Raw genomic sequence first — 18525 nt, 5'->3', positions numbered from 1 at the left:
AAGCTGTGTATTCAATTGTATATTAGACCCCTGCTGTCCACTGCCTTGGCCTGCTACTTTGGAGTTCTCACAGGGATTCTTGGGGAGTTCGCCTTGGTTGGGGAAGTGCTGGAGGAGGGATTTCTGGAGGGATTTCTGGTGTGTGTGAGTGGTGTTTCCCGGGAGAAGGCCAGGTGCGTGGTGTTCGCGGGAGTGCAGAGAATAAAGGAGTTCCTCTTTTGAACCTACAAGGCTGTTTGGCGGCTCAGTTATCTTGTGCCCAGCCAGACTGTGGCACAGGAGCATGTGGCAGGGCAAACTGCCCCATGGCCTAAAGCAAGAGGAGGAGCTGGAGTCCCACAGTCCAAAGGAGTCCCAGGACCTCTTCCACCTCCCCCCACCTTGGGGACCAAGCCTGTAACCCCTTTGCCTTTAGGTGACACCACAGCAGAATACTTTCCTCTGAAAATTTCTTTTTGAAATTTACATTTGAAGATGTCTTGGGAAGTACACTTTGAATGTGTGAGAATCCTGCCTCGTGGTCCCAACACCCTTTTGTGTAAAATGGGTGCTCTTCACTGGGTTGTCCTGAGATCAGGTAGTCAGAAGCTCCCTAAGTGCTGGGGTGCCCCACCTGCCCTTGGTGGTCATGTTTACTGCAGTCACCTGGCAGAGTTTGAGTTTTGCACTGATGTCCTATCTACGTGGTACTGGGGGTTGAGCCAGGTGTTCTACCACTGAGCTACATCCTCAGCACTTTAATTTTGGGACAGGGTCTCATTCAGCTGCTTTGAACCTGTGATACCCCCTCCTCCAGCTCCCAAGTAGCTGTGTGGCAGGTGTGGCTACCACACCATTGATGGTTTAGAGCTGCCAGTGGGAGGTGTCATCTAGCGCCCAGGCCTTCTGCTCCTTGGGCATCTCCCCAGCTCTCCCTCCCTCTGGTGCAGCATCGTGCCTGATTCTTGTCCAGTCTTACGTATGATTCTTGGTTATTGTTCTCCACGCCCAGCACCACCTTCATGTGTGCCGTCCACCACCCGCACATGCCTGCTTGCTTCCGTGTTGAGGATGAGTATTCCCGACCCATTTATGCCTGTTTTTCATCAACTCATCAGTTTTACTCCCTGGGGCTCCTGTTGCTCAGGTCTGGTAGTGGCAGCTTTGAGCTGGTTTCTTGGCACTGTGGGTTTTGCCTTTGGACCACTTCTTTACTGCTGTCACAAGGTGAGATAAGTCTGTCTCACACCTGCTTTACCCTAGCTGTGGAATCCGCCACCTGCTCAGGGGCCTGGCTCTTCTCTGGGGCAGCATCAGACTAAGATCTGGGCATTGGGGTGCTCACTGACCCCTGGGCATTGCTGTTCTTAACCTTCCGAGCCTGGAGAGGTAAGCGTCTTATGCTTTTCTGCCCCTTTCCTATTTGGGATTATTTGAGCTGACTTTCAAAGCTATAGCTCTTGCCATTATTATTTTTTTTTTTTTAAATAGTGATTCCTTTTGAGGATTACAACATATCCATTTCTAAGTCTGCCGAGAAGTCAACACACGTGTTGAGTATCCCAATTACAGAAGGGACCGGAGGAAGTATCTGATTTTGGAAAATTTTTGTAGACTTTATTGATTGAATATCTATAATCCAAAAATCTAAAACTTGGAGTGTTACAAAATCCAGTCTTTCCATTTTTCTGTAGTTGTAGGACAGAATGCCTTTATTTTTATGTGGTGCTAAGGATTGAACCTGGTGCTTCTCACCTTCTAGGCAGGTGCTACAGCCCCAGCCCCCCAAACCCAAATCATTTTAAGCAAAATATTGATGCTTAAAGTTTCGGGTTTCAAGTTTTCTGATCATGGGTGCTCGTTAGCCACAGGAATTGGGTGATGCACATCTTGCCTTGTGTTAGGGTTCTCCTGTGGATTATACACGTATGCATTCTGAATTCTGAGATATTGTTGTAAATTTTGCTTTAAATAGTTGTCTGACTTTGAACATTGCTTGCTTATGTTTCTGTTGGTCTTCATTCCTGAAGATTTCTTTCCTCTGGTGTTTTCCTTTCAATGAATAATTCTCCATCTCATAATTGTTCAGCCTTTGCTATTTTGAAATAAAGTTCACATCAGAGCCCACCCGTCCTTTCAGAGTTTCTTGTACCTTCCACACGCAGTTCTGGTCCCTCCTCTACTGGGGAGAAGAACCCTGAGCTGCTAGGAGTCACACCTTGAGCCCCCTCCCTGGGAACCTGGGACCCAGCTTGTGCCCCTGGATTTGCTGTTCTGGTTGTGCACACTCGGGCTTGTTGTGATGATTTTTTTTTTTTTTTTTTTTTACAAACAGTGTGTTGTGAAGAGCCATTGGTGTGGCTAGTGCAGTTGCTGACACTAATGGCTTGGTAAAATCGCTCATCGACAGCTTCTGGCTGCTGTGAATGCGGCTGCTGTGCACGTCGGTGCACAGGTTTTTCTGTGAGTGTGCATCCTCAGTTTCTTGGGTAGACGTGTATTCTCCTGGCTCTCATGGGATCCACCCGTGTGCTTAAGCGGTTTGAGGAACTGCCCAACTGTTTTCCACAGTGGCTGTGCCATGTGATGTGTGAAGGTCGACTTCCCCGAGCCCTTGTCTTGAGGCAGCCTTTGTAGAAGACTGTCTCCCTGTCAAAGCTGTTTCCTAATGACTGATGACGCTGAGCAGCTTTTAGTGGTAGTCTTGTTATTTTCTTTGGCGAAACATCTATTCAAATACATGGTTCAAATTTTAAAATCGGGTGACTTGTCAGGTTTTTTATGTAGTCTGGTTATAAGACGGTTATCACGTGTTATTTGTAAACATTTTTTCCCGTTTTATGGGTTTTCATTTTCTCAATAGTATTCCTTTGAAAGAAAAGGTCTTAACTTTGATTATATGTAGTTCATCTCTCCCCCCACCTCATTGTGCTTTAAATGTTGTGTCCAAGAAATCGCTGCTCAATCCCAGGACACACGGATTCACACAGGTGCGCCTACAGACTGGTCTGTCACGCTTAGGTCTGCGCCCACCTGAGTCGGTGTTCGAGTGATGTGAGTGGACTTCGACCTTTGCTGTTCTGCATGCAGTCACCTTTGTTGACCCAACGCCGTTTTTTGAAGAGATGGTTCTTTTCCCTTTCAGTGGTCCTGGCACCCTTGTTGAGAACTGGTTGGCCATAAATGCATGAGCTCTTTCCTGGAGCCACAGTCCCTTTGAACTGTAAGCTTATCTTTGTGTCACTAACACATAGTCTTGATTTACTATAGTTCTGCAGTAAAATTTGAAATTGGGACAAGAGTCCTCCAACTTCATTTTTCTTTTCAACATTGTTTACTGAGGGTACCTTGCATTTCCATGTAAATTTTAGGATTGGTGTGTCCGTTTCTGGGGCAGAGGATAAAAATGGGGTGGTGGAGAGCAGCTGGGAGTGATAGATTGTGTTGAGTCTGGATTAATCAGGAGCATGTTGCTGTATTAATATTTAATCTTTAAATCCATGAATGTTTTTCTGTGTATGCGCTAGGTGTTGAACCCAGGGGTGCTTAACTACTGAGTGACACCCCAGCCCTTTTCATATTTCATTTTGAAATGGGTCTTGCTTAGTTGCTTAAGGCCTCGCTGAGTTGCTGAGGCTGGCTTTGAACTCGTGATTCTCCTTCCTCGGCCTCCTGAGCCACTGGGATTATAGGTGTGTGCCACTGTGCCTGACAAGATGTATTTTTTGCTTTGTGTTTTTTGTAGTTCTCAGTGTACAAACTGTGTACTCCATTGATTAAGTTTATTAGAGAGGTCATCTTCTTGGCATCCTGGCTGCCTTGTGTTTCTCTTCCTTGTCTAATTTCCCTCACTAGAGCCTCTAGCATGTTGAACAGGTGTGACCTCGGGAGAGGAGCCTTCGGTGTCTGAGTGTGACGATAGTCGGAGGCTTTTTGTAGATGTTTTAAGGTTTTTAGTTGTAGTGGACACAGTACCTTTATTTCATGTGCTGAGGATGGAACACGGGGCCTCGTGTGTGCCAGGCAGGCGCTCTGCCACCAGCCACAACCGCTGCCCTGTGGGTGCTTTTCCCGGTTGAGGAGCCCCCCATTCCTGGCTTTTTGTTCTTTCTTCCTAATTAAGTGGTGTGTTAAGTGCTTCCTGGGCATCTGGAGGATGCATGCACTTTCCCTGCATTCTGTTAGAGTGGGCGCATGTGGCCCTGTGGGGGAAGCACCTCGCGTTCCCAGGGTGAGACCCACTTGGCCGTCTTGCATGCTGTTTCTTCAGTTGCTAGCTTAGATTGCTTCTTAGTTGATGATCTGGGTATTTATGGAGTACAATGTGGCCATCTGATGTGTATGATAAAGACCAAGTCGGTGTAGTTCTCTGGGAGCCTTTGAATTCCTCTCTCCTGGCTCTCTTGAGACGGTCCTGGCTGTAATTGTGATAGATTACAGTCAACCCAATGTGCTGTAAATATTGCGTAGACTCTAGAGTACCCATGTTTTTTTTTGTTTGTTTTTGTGTGGGGGGGGTGCTACTGGGGATTGAATTAGTCTCCAGCCCTGTTTTGTGTTTTATCACTGTCAGCACCTCACTTTTGCTGAGCTGGTTTTGAACTCGATCCTCCTGCCTCGGCCTCCTAAACTGCTGGGATTACAGGCGTGTGCCACTGTGCCTGCCCGTGTTTTTGTTTTAAAGTTCACTCCCTGAAAGTTGAAGTGTGCAGACTGTGATCTTAAGCCTGGGGATGTTCTTTTTAGCCTTTTTAGCTTTAGCTGCAGGTGGTCCGCCTAGGGGACTTGACTTTGTCCTCTGAGGTGTGAGGTTCTTTCTGGTCCTTTATTCCCTGAATCCTTACCTGGCCCCTGGTGGTCCTGGCTGTGCAGGCTTCTCCCTGGTCTGTCCAGCTGAGTGACGGCAAGTTCTTCTGGTGCCTTGAGCTGCCCAGCGCCATTGCTCCCCCAGAGACTGCCCTCCTTCCGTGGAGAGGAGGGAGTGGGGACCACAGAAGCTCCCTTTAGGGTTGCCTCTCCCCCCCTTCAGAGCTCTTCACAGTGCGGACTGTACTTGGGCGTTGGTTTGGGAAGAGGCAGAAGTGGGACCTGGAGTGCCCTCTGTGAGTGTCTGGTACCAGTGTAACTCTTTTCCGTTGCTGGTTATCTGATCTCTTCACCGGGAACTCCGGGTTTCTTCCTCCCCCCTTGTGGTCTGACAGGCTTACTGTGATGTGTTTTGAACTGATCTTTTCAGTCTGGTAGGCCCTGGATTGAACCCAGGGACGCTTTACCACGGAGCATATCCCCAGCCCTTTTTTAAACATCGTACTTCACTCTTTAGTTACATATGACGGTAGAAGTGTTTTGACAAGTTATACACACACAGAACAAACCCTATTCTAGTTAGGATTCTATCGGGGCTGTACGTGATGCAGAGTTATAGAAGTGTTTTGTGATAGATCTGCAGACTCTGCCTGCCTGTCGGGAACATAACTCTTCACTTGTCTGGCCTCGGCCTCTGTCACAGACGTAGGAGTCCTTCCCTGGTTCTAGTTTGAGTTCAAAGGGTTTTATATTCATGCTTGATAGATGCTGCCTGTTGCTCCTGGAAAACTGCTCATCTCCCCTGTTTCAAGCAGGTCAAAGGACACCTGTTTTAGCACCTTTCCTTCCTAGTGTGTAGGTGAGGAGTGGTGTTTGCATTTGCGTTTCCCTGACTGTCCTAAGCTTACTTGAGCTCTCCAGGGAACACGGGTAAGAGCCGCGATGACCTCGCATCTGTCACACATCAGCCTATTCACTGTCCCATGACCCCTGTTTCTCCTGTGGTGTGTACATTTTGTGTGAGGTCGCTAGGTGTCACTAGAATCCCATTTTGCTGTCTAATAGCCACTGGGAGGATTCTGACATTTCCTTTGGACAGCAGAAACGTCTATATTGAAAACAGAAGAAATCAAGGTCAGCTGGGCTCTCGCCGCCAAGCTGTGAAGGAAAGCTGATCATGAAGTTAAATTTCTAAACTAATCACTGACCGGGGGGAGGGTCCTTGCCCATCACCCCTGGGGTGGCTGTTTCCCAGGCTGGGGACGGGTCCTGCATGGCCATGGGCAGTGTCCATGGGAAACCCTGTGGACGCCTCCTACCTTGGAGCCCTGAGCCTGTCCCTTACTCTCGGGCTTCCTGAGGCTGGCGCTGTGGAGGACTGCCAGTTCCCTGTGGGCAGTGTTCCCTGGGAAGCCCCACAGCTCCTGTTCTCACTGACCTCAGGTGGTGTGCTGGTGGGGCACTTCCTCATGGCCAAGGGCTCCCTGTGCAGTGCACTTGGCGTGGGCAAAAGCCCTTCCAGTGGGTAAATACCCGGTCCTCCTTGCCCTCGCCAGGAGTGTGCCCATGCAGTGTGACCTGTGTTTGATCTTGGGAGACTCCCAGGTCACTTGGGATTTCTCTCGGGGGATGGTGGTATTTCATTCTAAGGAGGCCACCTGGATGGCTGTGGAGGACACTTCTGAGAAAGCCTAGAGCAGGATGGGGGGAGCTAGGAAGGTGGGAGACGGTCATCAGGCTGCCTCTGACCAAGCCCGTAAAATCCCGAATCCACAGGTTTTGGACTTGGGCCTGTCAGGGGGATGTGCCGGCTGCAGTTGCTGAGCGCACCTTCCTTGCTTGTCTTATCAGCTGCTCTGGGGATCCGGGGACTCTTGTCCTGACTTACGGGCCTTAGCACCATGGCCCCGCCTGCCACCCACACCCTGGGCCAGGCTGTCCTGCCTGAGGGGAGGGGCTCCTCGCGCAGCTCCAGTCCCTGATGGACACTCGTCCACCCCAGTCGAATCCTGACCTCCGGTCCTGTGCACTGCCCTCGTTCTGTGGCTCTGGTTCTCTGGGCTGTGCTCTGCATGGGTGCCCCTCTGGTGTGGTCCTGTCTGGTGCCTCTGCCCCATGCCAGAGTCGCCGCTCCTTCTGTCCCTGTGCCCTGGGTCTGCATGCTGGAGGGAAGCGGGCTCCAGGTGCTGTGTACTCGGACATGGAGGGCTCGTTGGAGGTGGTCGGACAGGCTGGCCATCGGAGTCAGTTCACTTGTTCTTCCTGCTGCAAGCTGCCAAGCCCACTGTGTGCTGAGAAGTTGTGTCAAAAGAACAAATGGTTTTTAAACCTGCCAGATTCTCAGGACCCAACATTTTTCATGTCCAAATGCTTAAGAACTGCCGTCGGTCAGTATGGGTGATGGCCAGCTGTGGCTGTCCAGGTCACACCTCGGGCACTTCTCCGCAGTGCCCACCCACTCCTTGAAGGTCAGGGTCTGCCCACGATGGCTCTGAAGCCCCGTGAGTGGGGCAGGGTTCCTGGGGAAGCAACAGGATGGGTGGGGCTCGGGCTGAGGTCTGAAGGCTGCCTCAGCTGGAGGGGCTTCTACGCTCTGGGTAAGTCTTGTGAGTGGCTTTGGAGGGTGCTGAGCACTTCTGCCCCAAGTGGGGGAAACGCCACTTCACATGGGCTGGCTTTGTCCCTGGAGGGTGGTGCAGCATGTGGCAGCCATTGGGAAGCTGAAAGGCTTCTCCTCCTGCTCTAGTCTGTCCAGTTCCAGCACTGGCCAGAGCTCATCACTCATGGCCACGGCGTTTGTGTAGCTCAAGGCAAGCTTATTGGGATCTGTGACATACTGAAGGTGTCACCAGATCAGGAACTGCATTGTCCCCTTTATTGAGGAGGTTTTTATATCCTAGGCGTACATTCCATAAGATCCAGGATGGAGTCAAGCCTTCTGCTCACAGCAGTACAGAAGCCCCTGCTGCAGACCCAGGAGGGCTGCTGGCAGGAGCCCGTGGGAGGACAGTGTGGCCAGGCGAGTGAGTGTGGAGGGGAACTGGGGCCTTCCAGAACTGCTCACGTGTTTTCAAGAAAAGTCGGTGAGCAGGAAACTTGCTGCCTTCACCCTCTTCTGTCTGCCCGCCCTTCGGAAAGTCTGCATCTCCGCAGTGTTTGCACCCCTAGTGTGAAGGTAAACGAGCCCTCGTACTGTGGTCCCTTATGGAGGAGTTCTGTGGGCCTCATTGCTCTGGCGCTGGCTTCCCGTGCACGTCAGGAACGAGGGCTGCTGAGCAGCAGATGGCCTAGGGGCAGCTCTGCTGTCCTGCTCTAGTTACCTGCTGCGGTGTTGCCTTCCAGTGCCCTTCCCTGGCGTGCCCTTGTTAAAGTTCTTTCCTTTTTCACAGGCTGAGTCCTAAGGCTGTCTCCCGGTCGTCTGTCCAGGAGGTAGCACAGTGTTGTGGAGATGCCCACTATGCTGGGGCCCCACGGGACGCGGGGTGGGGCTGCCCAGGCATGGGAGCTCCTGGAGCCCGACCACAGCTGGGGCTCTGTGCCCACACCCAGCTCAGGTTCACCTGTGCTTTCCCTGTGCTCCCAGAACTCTCTCCTCCCGGCTCCCAGGGGCCCTGCTTGGGCTCATCCTTGAACCACAGGGACATGGGTGCTTGCAGCTGGAGTCACCGTCCCTGTAGGGGATGAGTAGGCTGCTGAGCTGACGGGGCTCAGAGGACAGTGATGACAGTGGGCCACGTCGCAGTGAGGTTGGACAGGAGAGTCGGGGCAGCCTGAGGGCCAGGCAGGTGTGCCGAGGGAAGCCTGGGGGCAGGAGCTCCGCAGAGCAGGGCTCCCCAGAGGAGGGGTGCCCCTTTGTCTCCATGGGCTCTGGAGCTCGAATGCTAGAGGACCAAGGTCAGAGAGTTGACTTCTAGAGCTTTCTTGAGATACTTTTCTTTCTGACCACTAGGTGGGGGGCTAATGTTATATATAATAAAAACACAATTTATATAAAGAAAATGGGATGGAAGCTTTCTGTCTGACTAGGTCTCCCTCAAGTGCCTGTCGGATGTGGCTTTCCCTGTAGCAGCTGCAGATGTCACTGTGAAAGCTCACAGGCAGGCTGTTCGCATACAGGGTGACGGGACCCGCCTTGAGACCTGTTTGCTTCCTTGTGGGGACAGTAGTTCAGCCTAGGCAGACGGGATCCGGGGACTGTGTCCTCCATGTCTTCAGATCCCGACCAGCTGCTGGGAAGCTGGACCTCCAGGGGGCAGACCGCCTCGTTGCCTGTTATTCCAGCCTTTCCTGGAGTTCCAGCTGGGAAGCCACTTGCCAATGATGCTCTGGGCTGAGCCTCCTGTCCTCAGGTGGAGGCCCCTGCCTGCCGGCCTGAGCAGTGCTCCAGCCAGCCAAGCTGCACCTGTGTGCTCACGGCAAGGCAGGGTGTGGTGCTGGGACAGCTGCCCCCGTCTGTCCATCCTCTCCTCTGTCCAGCTGTGTGCACTGCCCCTCCTCCTCTTACATGTTGTTACTGGCCTTAGTGGTAAATAAGTGATATTTTGCTGAAGTGAGAAGCCGGTAAAACTGTTCAGGGTTGAAATTCATAACTTAAGGGTATTTGAGAAAGGGGCCACCTAAGAAGCCGGCCATACCTGTTCTCTTCCACCCCTCCTCCTGGTTTCTCATCTCTGTTCTTGGGGCCAGTATTCTGCTCACCATGCAGTTAATAGGCTTTCTACAGGCTTGCGTGGTTTATCAAAATTGGCTTTATAAAAACTATTTACAGGGCTGGGGTTGTGGGTTGGTATTAGAGTGCTTGCCTCGCATGTGTGAGGCGCTGGGTGCGATCCCCAACACTACATTTAAAAAAAAAAATTCATGTACAACTAAAATAAAAACACAATTTGTATAAAGATGCTCATTCTAACAGTACAGATTGCTGAGTTCTGAAAAATGCATCAAGTCACCACCACCAAACCCAGAACCGTGTGGTCACCCAGAACCTTCCCACAGGCCCACACCGGCAGCCTGTCTCCTGCCCAGGTCCCTGCATGACAGGGAGGGGACGGGTGGCGCCTGCATGCCGTCTTGGCCTGGCTCCTCTGTTCCTGAGGTCTTTTGGGTGCGGGTTGGGGGGGGGGCTTTTTACAGCCGAGTAGCATTCTGTTGCTGTGCCGCAGTGTGCTTATCCGCTCCCCAGCCGAGGGGTTTGGAGAGGTTTGTGTTGTGGTTATTTGGATGGAGTTGCTATGGATACATGTTTGCTTTCTTTCCTCTTGGGTTGTTTCCCAGCTTGGTGCCGAGGTGGTTGTAATCCCACCAGCAGTGCGTGAGCATTCAGTTTTCTCCCCATCTTCACCAGCATTTTTCCATCTTTTGGTATTTATCATCTGAATTTTAGCCATTTGAGTGGATATGCGGTAGTGTCTCGTGTTCTTGGTGTGTTAAGATTTAATTGCCTACAGTTCTCTTAAAATATTTCACTGGTTTTAAACATTCACATAGTTGTGTGGCCATCACCACAATTTTAAAACATTTTCATTGCCTGGAAACGAAACCTTCTACCCTCTAGCCATCACCCAACCCCAAGGCATCTAATGACTTGCTCCATCTCTGGATTTTCCTGTTCTGTACATTTCACATAAATGGGACCATGTATGTGCTGCTTGTGGCAAGGTCCAGGTGTCGGGTGAACAGCTTCATTCCCTGTCCTGATGGAGTGTGTGTGTGGAACATAATACTGACCGGGCGAACCCCCTTCCCAGGTGCATGGTGGAGAACAGCCGTCCTTCCAGACCCCTGCTTGGCTCCTAGGCTTGCTGTTTCCACAGGGGTTGCTTTTGTCCCCTCAGTTCCAAGCACAGGCCATGCTGCTGTCTTGATTTTTGTTTGGATGTTCCCTACCTAATTCTTATCACTCTGACAGGGAGAGGTTTGTAGCTAGCTCCCTTCTAGGGCACCCTGCTCCCTTGTATATGCACCCGCTGTTTGCACAGTCGCAATCTTCCTGTTTTTATTCCAATCTACATAAGTTTTCATCAAATCAGTTGTCTGCATTTGTATTAAAACTGTAAAACTGTACTGGCTCTGAGTCTACCAGGGCACATTTCTCCTCAAGTGGAGCTTTCTTCTCCCAGAGCTTGGCCTGGATCCTTGCATCCAGAGCCAGTCGGTTGGCCATCTTGGGCATTGCTGCAGCTTTGCAGGGTCCAGCAGCTCTCAGCTCCTGCGTGCCTCCCTGAGGTCCAGCAGCCCTTTGCTCCTCCACCCGAGTTCGCAGGCTCTGGCTCCTTCACACCTCCCTGAGGTCCAGCAGCTCTCGGCTCCTGCACTTGAGGCCCCCCCACCCAGGCTCCCGTGTGCCCCTGCCCCAGGTCCAGCAGCCCTCTGCTCCTGGACCCGAGTCCCCAGGCTCCCGTGTGCCCCTGCCTGAGGTCCAGTAGCCCTCTGCTCCTGGACCGAGTCCCCAGGCTCCCGTGTGCCCCTGCCCCAGGTCCAGCAGCCCTCTGCTTCTGGACCCGAGTCCCCAGGCTCCCGTGCGCCCCTGCCCGAGGTCCAGCAGCCCTCTGCTCCTGGACCCAAGTCCCCAGGCTCCTGTGCGCCCTGCCCGAGGTCCAGCAGCCCTCTGCTCCTGCACCCGAGTCCCCAGGCTCCCGTGTGCCCCTGCCTGAGGTCCAGCAGCCCTCTGCTCCTGGACCCGAGTCCCCAGGCTCCCGTGTGCCCCTGCCTGAGGTCCAGCAGCCCTCTGCTCCTGGACCCGAGTCCCCAGGCTCCCGTGCGCCCTGCCCGAGGTCCAGCAGCCCTCTGCTCTCGGCTCCTGCACTTGAGCCCCTGGGCTCAGGTCTCCTGCTGCCAGGCCTGGCTTTCCTTTCTCTCTGCGCTGTAGTTCCTCAGACAACTCTTATCTACTCTTCACTTTTGTTGGGTTTTCTGTTTTCCTGGCATTTTATTGGGACTTTTGGGGGTAAGAGAAAATCGTGTTTATCTGACCAGACTTAACCAAAGGTTAAGGACTTTGTTTCATTACCTAAAGTTTGCTCAGTTTGGCCCCTATCCCTACCCCCACTGCCCCTGCTGAGCCTCAGTGCCACCTCCCTCAGTTACAATGGTATCCCTGACTGGTCTTTCCTGGGTCATCGTCCTGGACCCAGCCCTCTGCCTGTGAGCACACGCCTGTGACCCTTCCTAAGCCGGAGCCCACAGGAGGGGCCCGGGCTCTTGCTCTTGGCCTGCAGCCCTGAGGTGCCCAGTTCTCTGGCCGTCTGACTGCTCATCCCCTCTTTCCAATGGTGTTTCCCAAGAGTGCCACCTGCTCACACTGGTGTCTCTGCCAGAGCTGTGCTTCGGGTGGGATCCCTGTCCTGAGTCTTCCTTCACAGCATTGGGCCTGGGACCTGCTTCGGCCGCGGCTTGTTCTGGCCTGCGGGCGTCCAGTGTGCTCTGCCTGGTTGTGCTCCTCTCCTACAGTTGCTGCTCTTCCACGTTTTTGCAGATTCCTCCTGCATCCTGCTTCCTTGAAGACGGTTGTACTCGTGTCTGTGGGCAGTTTGTTGGTGCCAAGGTCCTGAAACCCTGTGTGCACCCACAGGACCTGGGAAGTTGAAGGAGGCGATGCCAGTGGTGGAACAGTTTTGCTGTTGCATGTGTTCAAAAGGGTGTCGGGAACAACAGGGGTGTTCTGAGCTCCCGAATCGCCGCCCTGGTCACGTCCTGTTTTTCTTTTAATGTTCTGTGCAAACCATGTACATCACACATATCTCTGAAACTTCCTCCTCTTCTGGTGTGTCATGGTGGATTCTATACCCGTGGGCAGGCATTCCTCATTGCACTTCTTTAGTATGTTATTTTTTCAAACATCTGCTGCATATTAGACGCTGACCAGTGACAGGCTTGTGAGAGGTAACCAGAGATGTGGTTAGGGGCCATGTTATAAGACTTGACCGACGGGTGGGTGAGAGTGTCCTGCAAACACAGGAGTGACGGGAGGTCTTTGACTTGGGTTGGAGAGAGAATGTTCTGAGATCTCGGTGATACAAGGGAATCGGAGGTCGCAGGTCCCTTGGAAAGCAGATGTGCTGTCTAGGTCTGAGTACGGTGCCCAGGGGGAGGGTAATGGTTGAGGGGATGAGCAGGGTGCTCTGAAGTGGCAGTGGAGGGCTGGGGTGGAAGGCATAGCTCCAAGGTCATGGCATTGCCCACCTGGTGCTCTGGAGCCTCTGACAAGCATGCGAAGGGATTTGGAGGAAAGTCTCTGGCTTCAACTTTGTCTTGTCCCTCCTGCCCACTCATCTTACGACCTGTTCACCCTGATCTTCTTAAACACTGAACAGTGTCTGCTTTACCTTCATGAGTGTCATGCACTGGTGAGTATAAAGTGTTACAAGCCTAAAAATGTTACATAAAAATCCTGCTGCTTGTACCTGCTACTCCTCTTAAATGTACCAAAACGCCGCGTGGAGAAGACTTGGAAAGTTTAATGCATATTGATTTGAATTTGGTGTTGAGTGTGCTTACTTTAAATGACCCATGCCTGAATCTCCTGGATGGGTGACACGTGAGCAGGACGGATGCTGTGTGAAGGTGACGGAGACCCTTCCTAAGTGCTTCTTCATCTTCACCACACAGGTGCAGGACAGCCGGAGCACGCGTCGAGGAGTCGCTGTTCCCTGCCACCAACACTAACGAGCTCTTGCCGTGCCTGATGAGGAGGAAGGTGAGTGTGCCCATCTGCCGCAGGCCCGGGCAACCGACCCCTAGGAGACAGGGCTTCCGGAAGTATCTTCCAGAGTCATCTGTCACGCTCGTGATCCTGTCATCTTCTTCGCGTGGTGTTTTGGCACATTATAGTTCATCTTGGCCCATGACTGCATTGATTTATGAAAAGGGGAAATCTGTGGTTGACCCAACTGGAAAACTAGCAGTTGCTGACCTCGGGTGCTTCAGGGTTTGCTTAGAACGCAGTTTAGACCTGTACTAAAGGTCTGTGTTCCTTGCAGAATCTCAAGAGCCCAGTACAAACACATCTGAGTGTGAAGAGCCCTTTATTATTACAGGAGGTCTGCCTCACAGCCAGCGTTGAGGACGCTGCCTGCCTTGAGTCCAGTTCACATTTGAACTGCAGCCTCTTCAGTTTTTGACTTGTTTCAAAGTTTTGAGATTTGAGGGTAGCTTCCTATGAAAGTGAAAGCTAGACTAGAATCTCTGCTAGAGACTTGAAGATTTTGTCCAAACCGAATCAGGCACACGTGAACGGCTCACTTCCTATAAATGAAGCAGCCGTGGCTTCTCCAGGTGGTACGTGATGGCCTCTGTGCACCCAGTCGCAGGGCAGTGGTGGAATGAGTGTGGGCTGCGTGCCCAGCAGTCTCCCGACTGTGCCAGCGGAGATAATGTCGAGGAAACCCCGATAACACAGATATCTGTTGATGCCCTTCCCTCTAAATAAGCAACTTTCAGTTTGCGAGGGTCCTGGAGGACCGCCTCAGAACACACGTGTTGCACTCACCCGTGAGCTCTGAGCCTGGGGCTCTGCAGCTGTGAGTGGTGGGTTACGGGGTCGCTTTGCTTTTCCACTTGGGAGTGGGTCTCGATGGTCTGCCGTTGAGGTCCTTTGTGGAACTGTCTCTGCACCGTGGTACACAGCATGGATGTGCCTCTCCCCAGGTCAAGTGTGTTTAGGTCATTGTCAGCCTCTGCGAAGCTTTTTACTTGTGGGACGTGTTTGAGTTTTATATCTCCAGGTTGGATACCTAGAAATTACTGGCTCAGAATACACATTTTACATTCTATCAGAAGTGTATTTCTTGATGCTGATCAATGCTGGATATGATCTTTTTTTGCTGATCTGATGCATAATGACAGCTCATATACTTGAATTCTGTCTAAAAATAAAACTTTCCTTTTTTAAATGCAATTGCAATTTTTATTTTTATCCTAGGAATTGATCCCAGGGGCTTGTTATCACTGAGCTACATCCCCAGACCTTCTTCTTTTTAATTTTGTAACAGGATCTTACTAAGTTGATAAGGCTGGCCTCAAATTTGCTATCCTCTAGACTCAGCCTCTGATTAGTAGGTATGCACCACCGTGCACGTTTGTAATTTGCAAATTAAACATGACTTGAGACCTTGTTTGGAAGTTCTCTGCTTTCGTCCATGTCAGTTCTACTCCTAGCCTAACAGTCTGGCTTGCTGCTCAAGACATACCAGGACTGTTTCTGTTTTGAGCCATTTATTGCATTATCTCCTCCCTCCATTTGGAACATGCTTCTCCCAAATCCATCCACACGACTTGGTTTCCAGCTTCCTGAAGGCTCTCTGTGAATGTTACTTTCTCCCTGGCATCTCCTCTGACACCCTGCATGCTGAAGCTTTCTTTCCTCTGGTGCCAGCTCTCCGGTCCCTGTCTGTAGAGCTTGCGATCTCTCCCACTGCAACCGTGGTGACAGATGGGCTTCAGTTACCAAGGATTCACAGAAGCTCAAAGTAACAAAGGCTCCAAATCTACAGAGCACCTTGGAGCCAGGAGCACAGGTAGAGCCTGTCCTCTGCTGCTTAGTTGACCCTATCCCTTGTAGAGTCCTCTGGGCAAGCCATTAGTCCCTGTTGGTAAGCAGTGTCAAAGGCTATACAGCCTGTCTCTGCACTGTGTGGCCCTATGGTTACAGAGCAGTGTGTCTGCTGAGGTTAACCTCCAGCACCCAGGAGGTATAGTTTGAGCTGTATTTGGTAACCATTTCTTACCAGTAGTGCAAGATTCTTGATCCAAGGATCTTTCTGGGTAACAAGGCCAGTGCCAGACACATAACATTGTCAGTAAACGATTGAATGCGTTACTAAAAGTCGGATCCTGAGAACGCAAGTGTGAGCATTAGCCTTGAAGGACTAAAAGCAGTTCACACTAAGACTAAGGAAGTTGACTAGGTTCCATGTCAGCTAGTTGGGGCTGTGGCTTCAACCTGGAGAGCTCGGGTGCAGGACGGAGGGCAAGTTAGGATATTCATAAGATTCTGGGCTCAAGAGCGGAACAGAAGGGTCAAGCCAAGGACAGAAGGCAGGAAAGTCAGAGCTGAAGTGGTCTCAAAGGGATGTCTGTCTCCTTTTTGTTCAAGGGTAGATAGGCTAGAAAGTTAGCTGAGGCTTTGGATCCCAGGTGTGAGATCCAGGTGTTGGTGAGTAGTTAGGGTTTGGATTTCACTGGCTGAATGGAGTTACTGTGGCTTAAAGGCAAGCAGGAAAGACTAAATGATTGTTTCCTTCTTTAGTTATAGTAATACAATACAAAGTGATGACTTTATGTCATGATTTTTTGGAGGGAAAATGATGTGAGAATAGCAAAAAATATGAAGAAGCTAGTTCTACGAATTTTCGAGGAAAATGAGTGCCGAGAGCCAGGAAACACTGCGTGGTACACAGCCTTTCATTTAAACTCTCAAATTCTGTCTCTTTTAAAATTTCCAATTTATATACATGCAAAAAATATTAGTGATATTTAAAAGATTATATCAGAAGCGTATGGGAAAGAGTGTTTCCCATCTTAAAACCAATTGTGATATGGTATTGATTTTTATGTCCCCTTTCCACAGCGTAAGTGTATGCAGCCCAAAGATTTTATTCCTAAAACACCAGAAAATGACAAAAGACTTCAAAGGAAATTTGAGAAGATGACTGAAGAGCTACAAAAGCAAAAGATGACCCCAGGTAGGCCCAGCCTCAGGCAACAGCCCTGGCCCTGGGTTCACTCCTGCCCTGTGGGCCCAGGGGCCACAAGTAAGACCGAGTGGCCTTAGCCTAGGAAGGAGCACAGAGCTGATGTGGGGCCTGCTGGGAGCCCAGCAGACGCCAGGGGCCAGCGGGGTCTCCATCGGTTTACCAGATTGGTGGGACCTTTGGGAGTGATCATAGAAGAAAAGCAACCTTGCTAAGCCTTGTTGAAACAGATTCCATTGGTTTGTCTTCTTATTGATATTAGTTCTTATCTGAAATAAGCAAACCTTAAATGCTGTGTCCTTCTGGAGTTGAGAACACCAGACCTGCTGCCAGGGGTGGCTGTGTTGAGCTTGTGAGCTGGGGTTCCTGGGAGCAGCTCTGGAACCTGGGTCTACACCACGTGTAGGAGCTCGGTTGCTTTCAGCTTTGCAGCCTCTTCATGGCCATGTGATTCCGAGGTATTTCCTCATCTTTAAGTGAGGACGCAGGGTCTGAGGTAGGTCTGCTGAGACCAGTGGGTGCTATGCCCATCACAATGCCAGGGCATGGCCTGTGCAGCGCGGTGCCAGCCAACACTGCAGTGGCACCCATCCGTGCTGGTGAGATGCTGAAGGAGAAGGCTATGGGGCAGGATTCCTTAAAAGGAGTCATGTTGTGGAAATGCAAAGCTGTTTTCTTGAGCTTACATTTTTGTTGTCAGATAATGACTCATCGATGTATAGTCCCACAACTCAAATTAGTGACCACCACAGCACAATGGAGAAGAGATTACAAGACATGAAGGAGAGGAGGGAAAATCTTTCCCCTACATGTAAGTGGTCTTAGAAAATGAAACTTGGGCAGGCAGGTGAATAATTATGGTGGAAAGTTTTTAACCTGGATATTTTTAGCTTTTCCTGATTTCTAACACTTTGACCTATTTCAGTAAAGATCTTTTCATTGTTTTTTTCCAGAAAGTCTTCGTTAAGAACTTTTATTGGGCATACAGTATCCTCCAGGTTTAAAATCCTCTGTAGTGTCTTGTAACATTTTCAACTAGTTGGGTAACAGCTGAGCACGTTCTAACAGAACCCTGTAGCCAAGGGTGAAAGTTCCTCTTCCTCCAGTTCCGCCCTTCTGCAAGGGGATCTCTGTCAACTCCATCTGTTTTTCCAGATCATCTTCACGCCATCACTTATCTGTGTGCACATGATAGAGGCTGGGTTTCTGCGTGGAGCTGTGATTTAGTCTTTACTGCAGTTGGATCATGGTATATACATTTTAATTCTCCCAAATTTTTTTATAACCCCACCTACATCTCTCACAAACACTTATTTTCCTGTGTACTTTGTGTATTTCTGAATATAAAGACGGGATTTAAAACTTGGATAGATTGAAATGACACTTCAAAACTGTGGGGCCTTTTACCCTACACCATTATTTACCATAATGCTCATTCTCCATGCTTGGAAAACTGGATGGCACTAGCTTCTAAGTCTTTCAGTCTGGAGGTTGAACAACTGTATTTTTGTTAGTTCTCTTGGATTTTTAGTGAGGTTGAATGTCTTCATATGATTGACTTTTTTGATTTGCCAGTTTTTTAATGTAATCAATAATTGCCTCTGAATTTTATGTTCATTTGCTTATTATTCTTATGTATGAGCTTTCCATAAGGTCAGACCTTTAACCTGTCTTACTGCACCTGTATCCAAGAGGTTGGTTTTAGCTACATGTAACACAGAAAGAAACAAACTGACTTGGGTTAGAATTGCATTACTCTGTCAAGTCAGAAGTAGGCCATTGGGCTTGACCTTCTGTGGTGTCCTAAGAGTTGAGGTTCCCACCTTTTGTTTTCCTTCCTTGGTGCCTTTCCATTCCAAGATCTAACTTCAGGCTAGTAAGCTCCAGCCACCTTCCCAGAGATGACCACCCATCCCACCCGATACTCCTGCCTGAGTCCGTGGGCGGGACTTAGCTGATGACCGCTCCTGGCTATAGCCAGGACTGCAGTGCAGCCTGGGAGATGGTCAGGCTCTGTGAAGAGGGAGCTGAGAATGGACCTGGTGGAGCA

General features: G+C 50.4%; 1 protein-coding gene across 1 annotated transcript in view; it reads left to right on the top strand.

The window, feature by feature from the left end:
* LOC144253708 (microcephalin-like) overlaps positions 1-18525 on the top strand; it is a 62278-nt gene that overhangs the window by 8438 nt on the left and 35315 nt on the right. Inside the window, exons 3-5 of the mRNA XM_077796428.1 lie at positions 13393-13480; positions 16352-16466; positions 17176-17286. Coding sequence (XP_077652554.1) covers positions 13393-13480; positions 16352-16466; positions 17176-17286 — 314 coding nt within the window. The remainder of the gene's footprint in view (positions 1-13392; positions 13481-16351; positions 16467-17175; positions 17287-18525) is intronic.

Source organism: Urocitellus parryii, chromosome 3 (genome assembly GCF_045843805.1).
Source record: "Urocitellus parryii isolate mUroPar1 chromosome 3, mUroPar1.hap1, whole genome shotgun sequence".
Lineage (NCBI taxonomy): Eukaryota > Metazoa > Chordata > Mammalia > Rodentia > Sciuridae > Urocitellus > Urocitellus parryii.
This window is presented reverse-complemented; position numbering and strand designations above follow the sequence as displayed.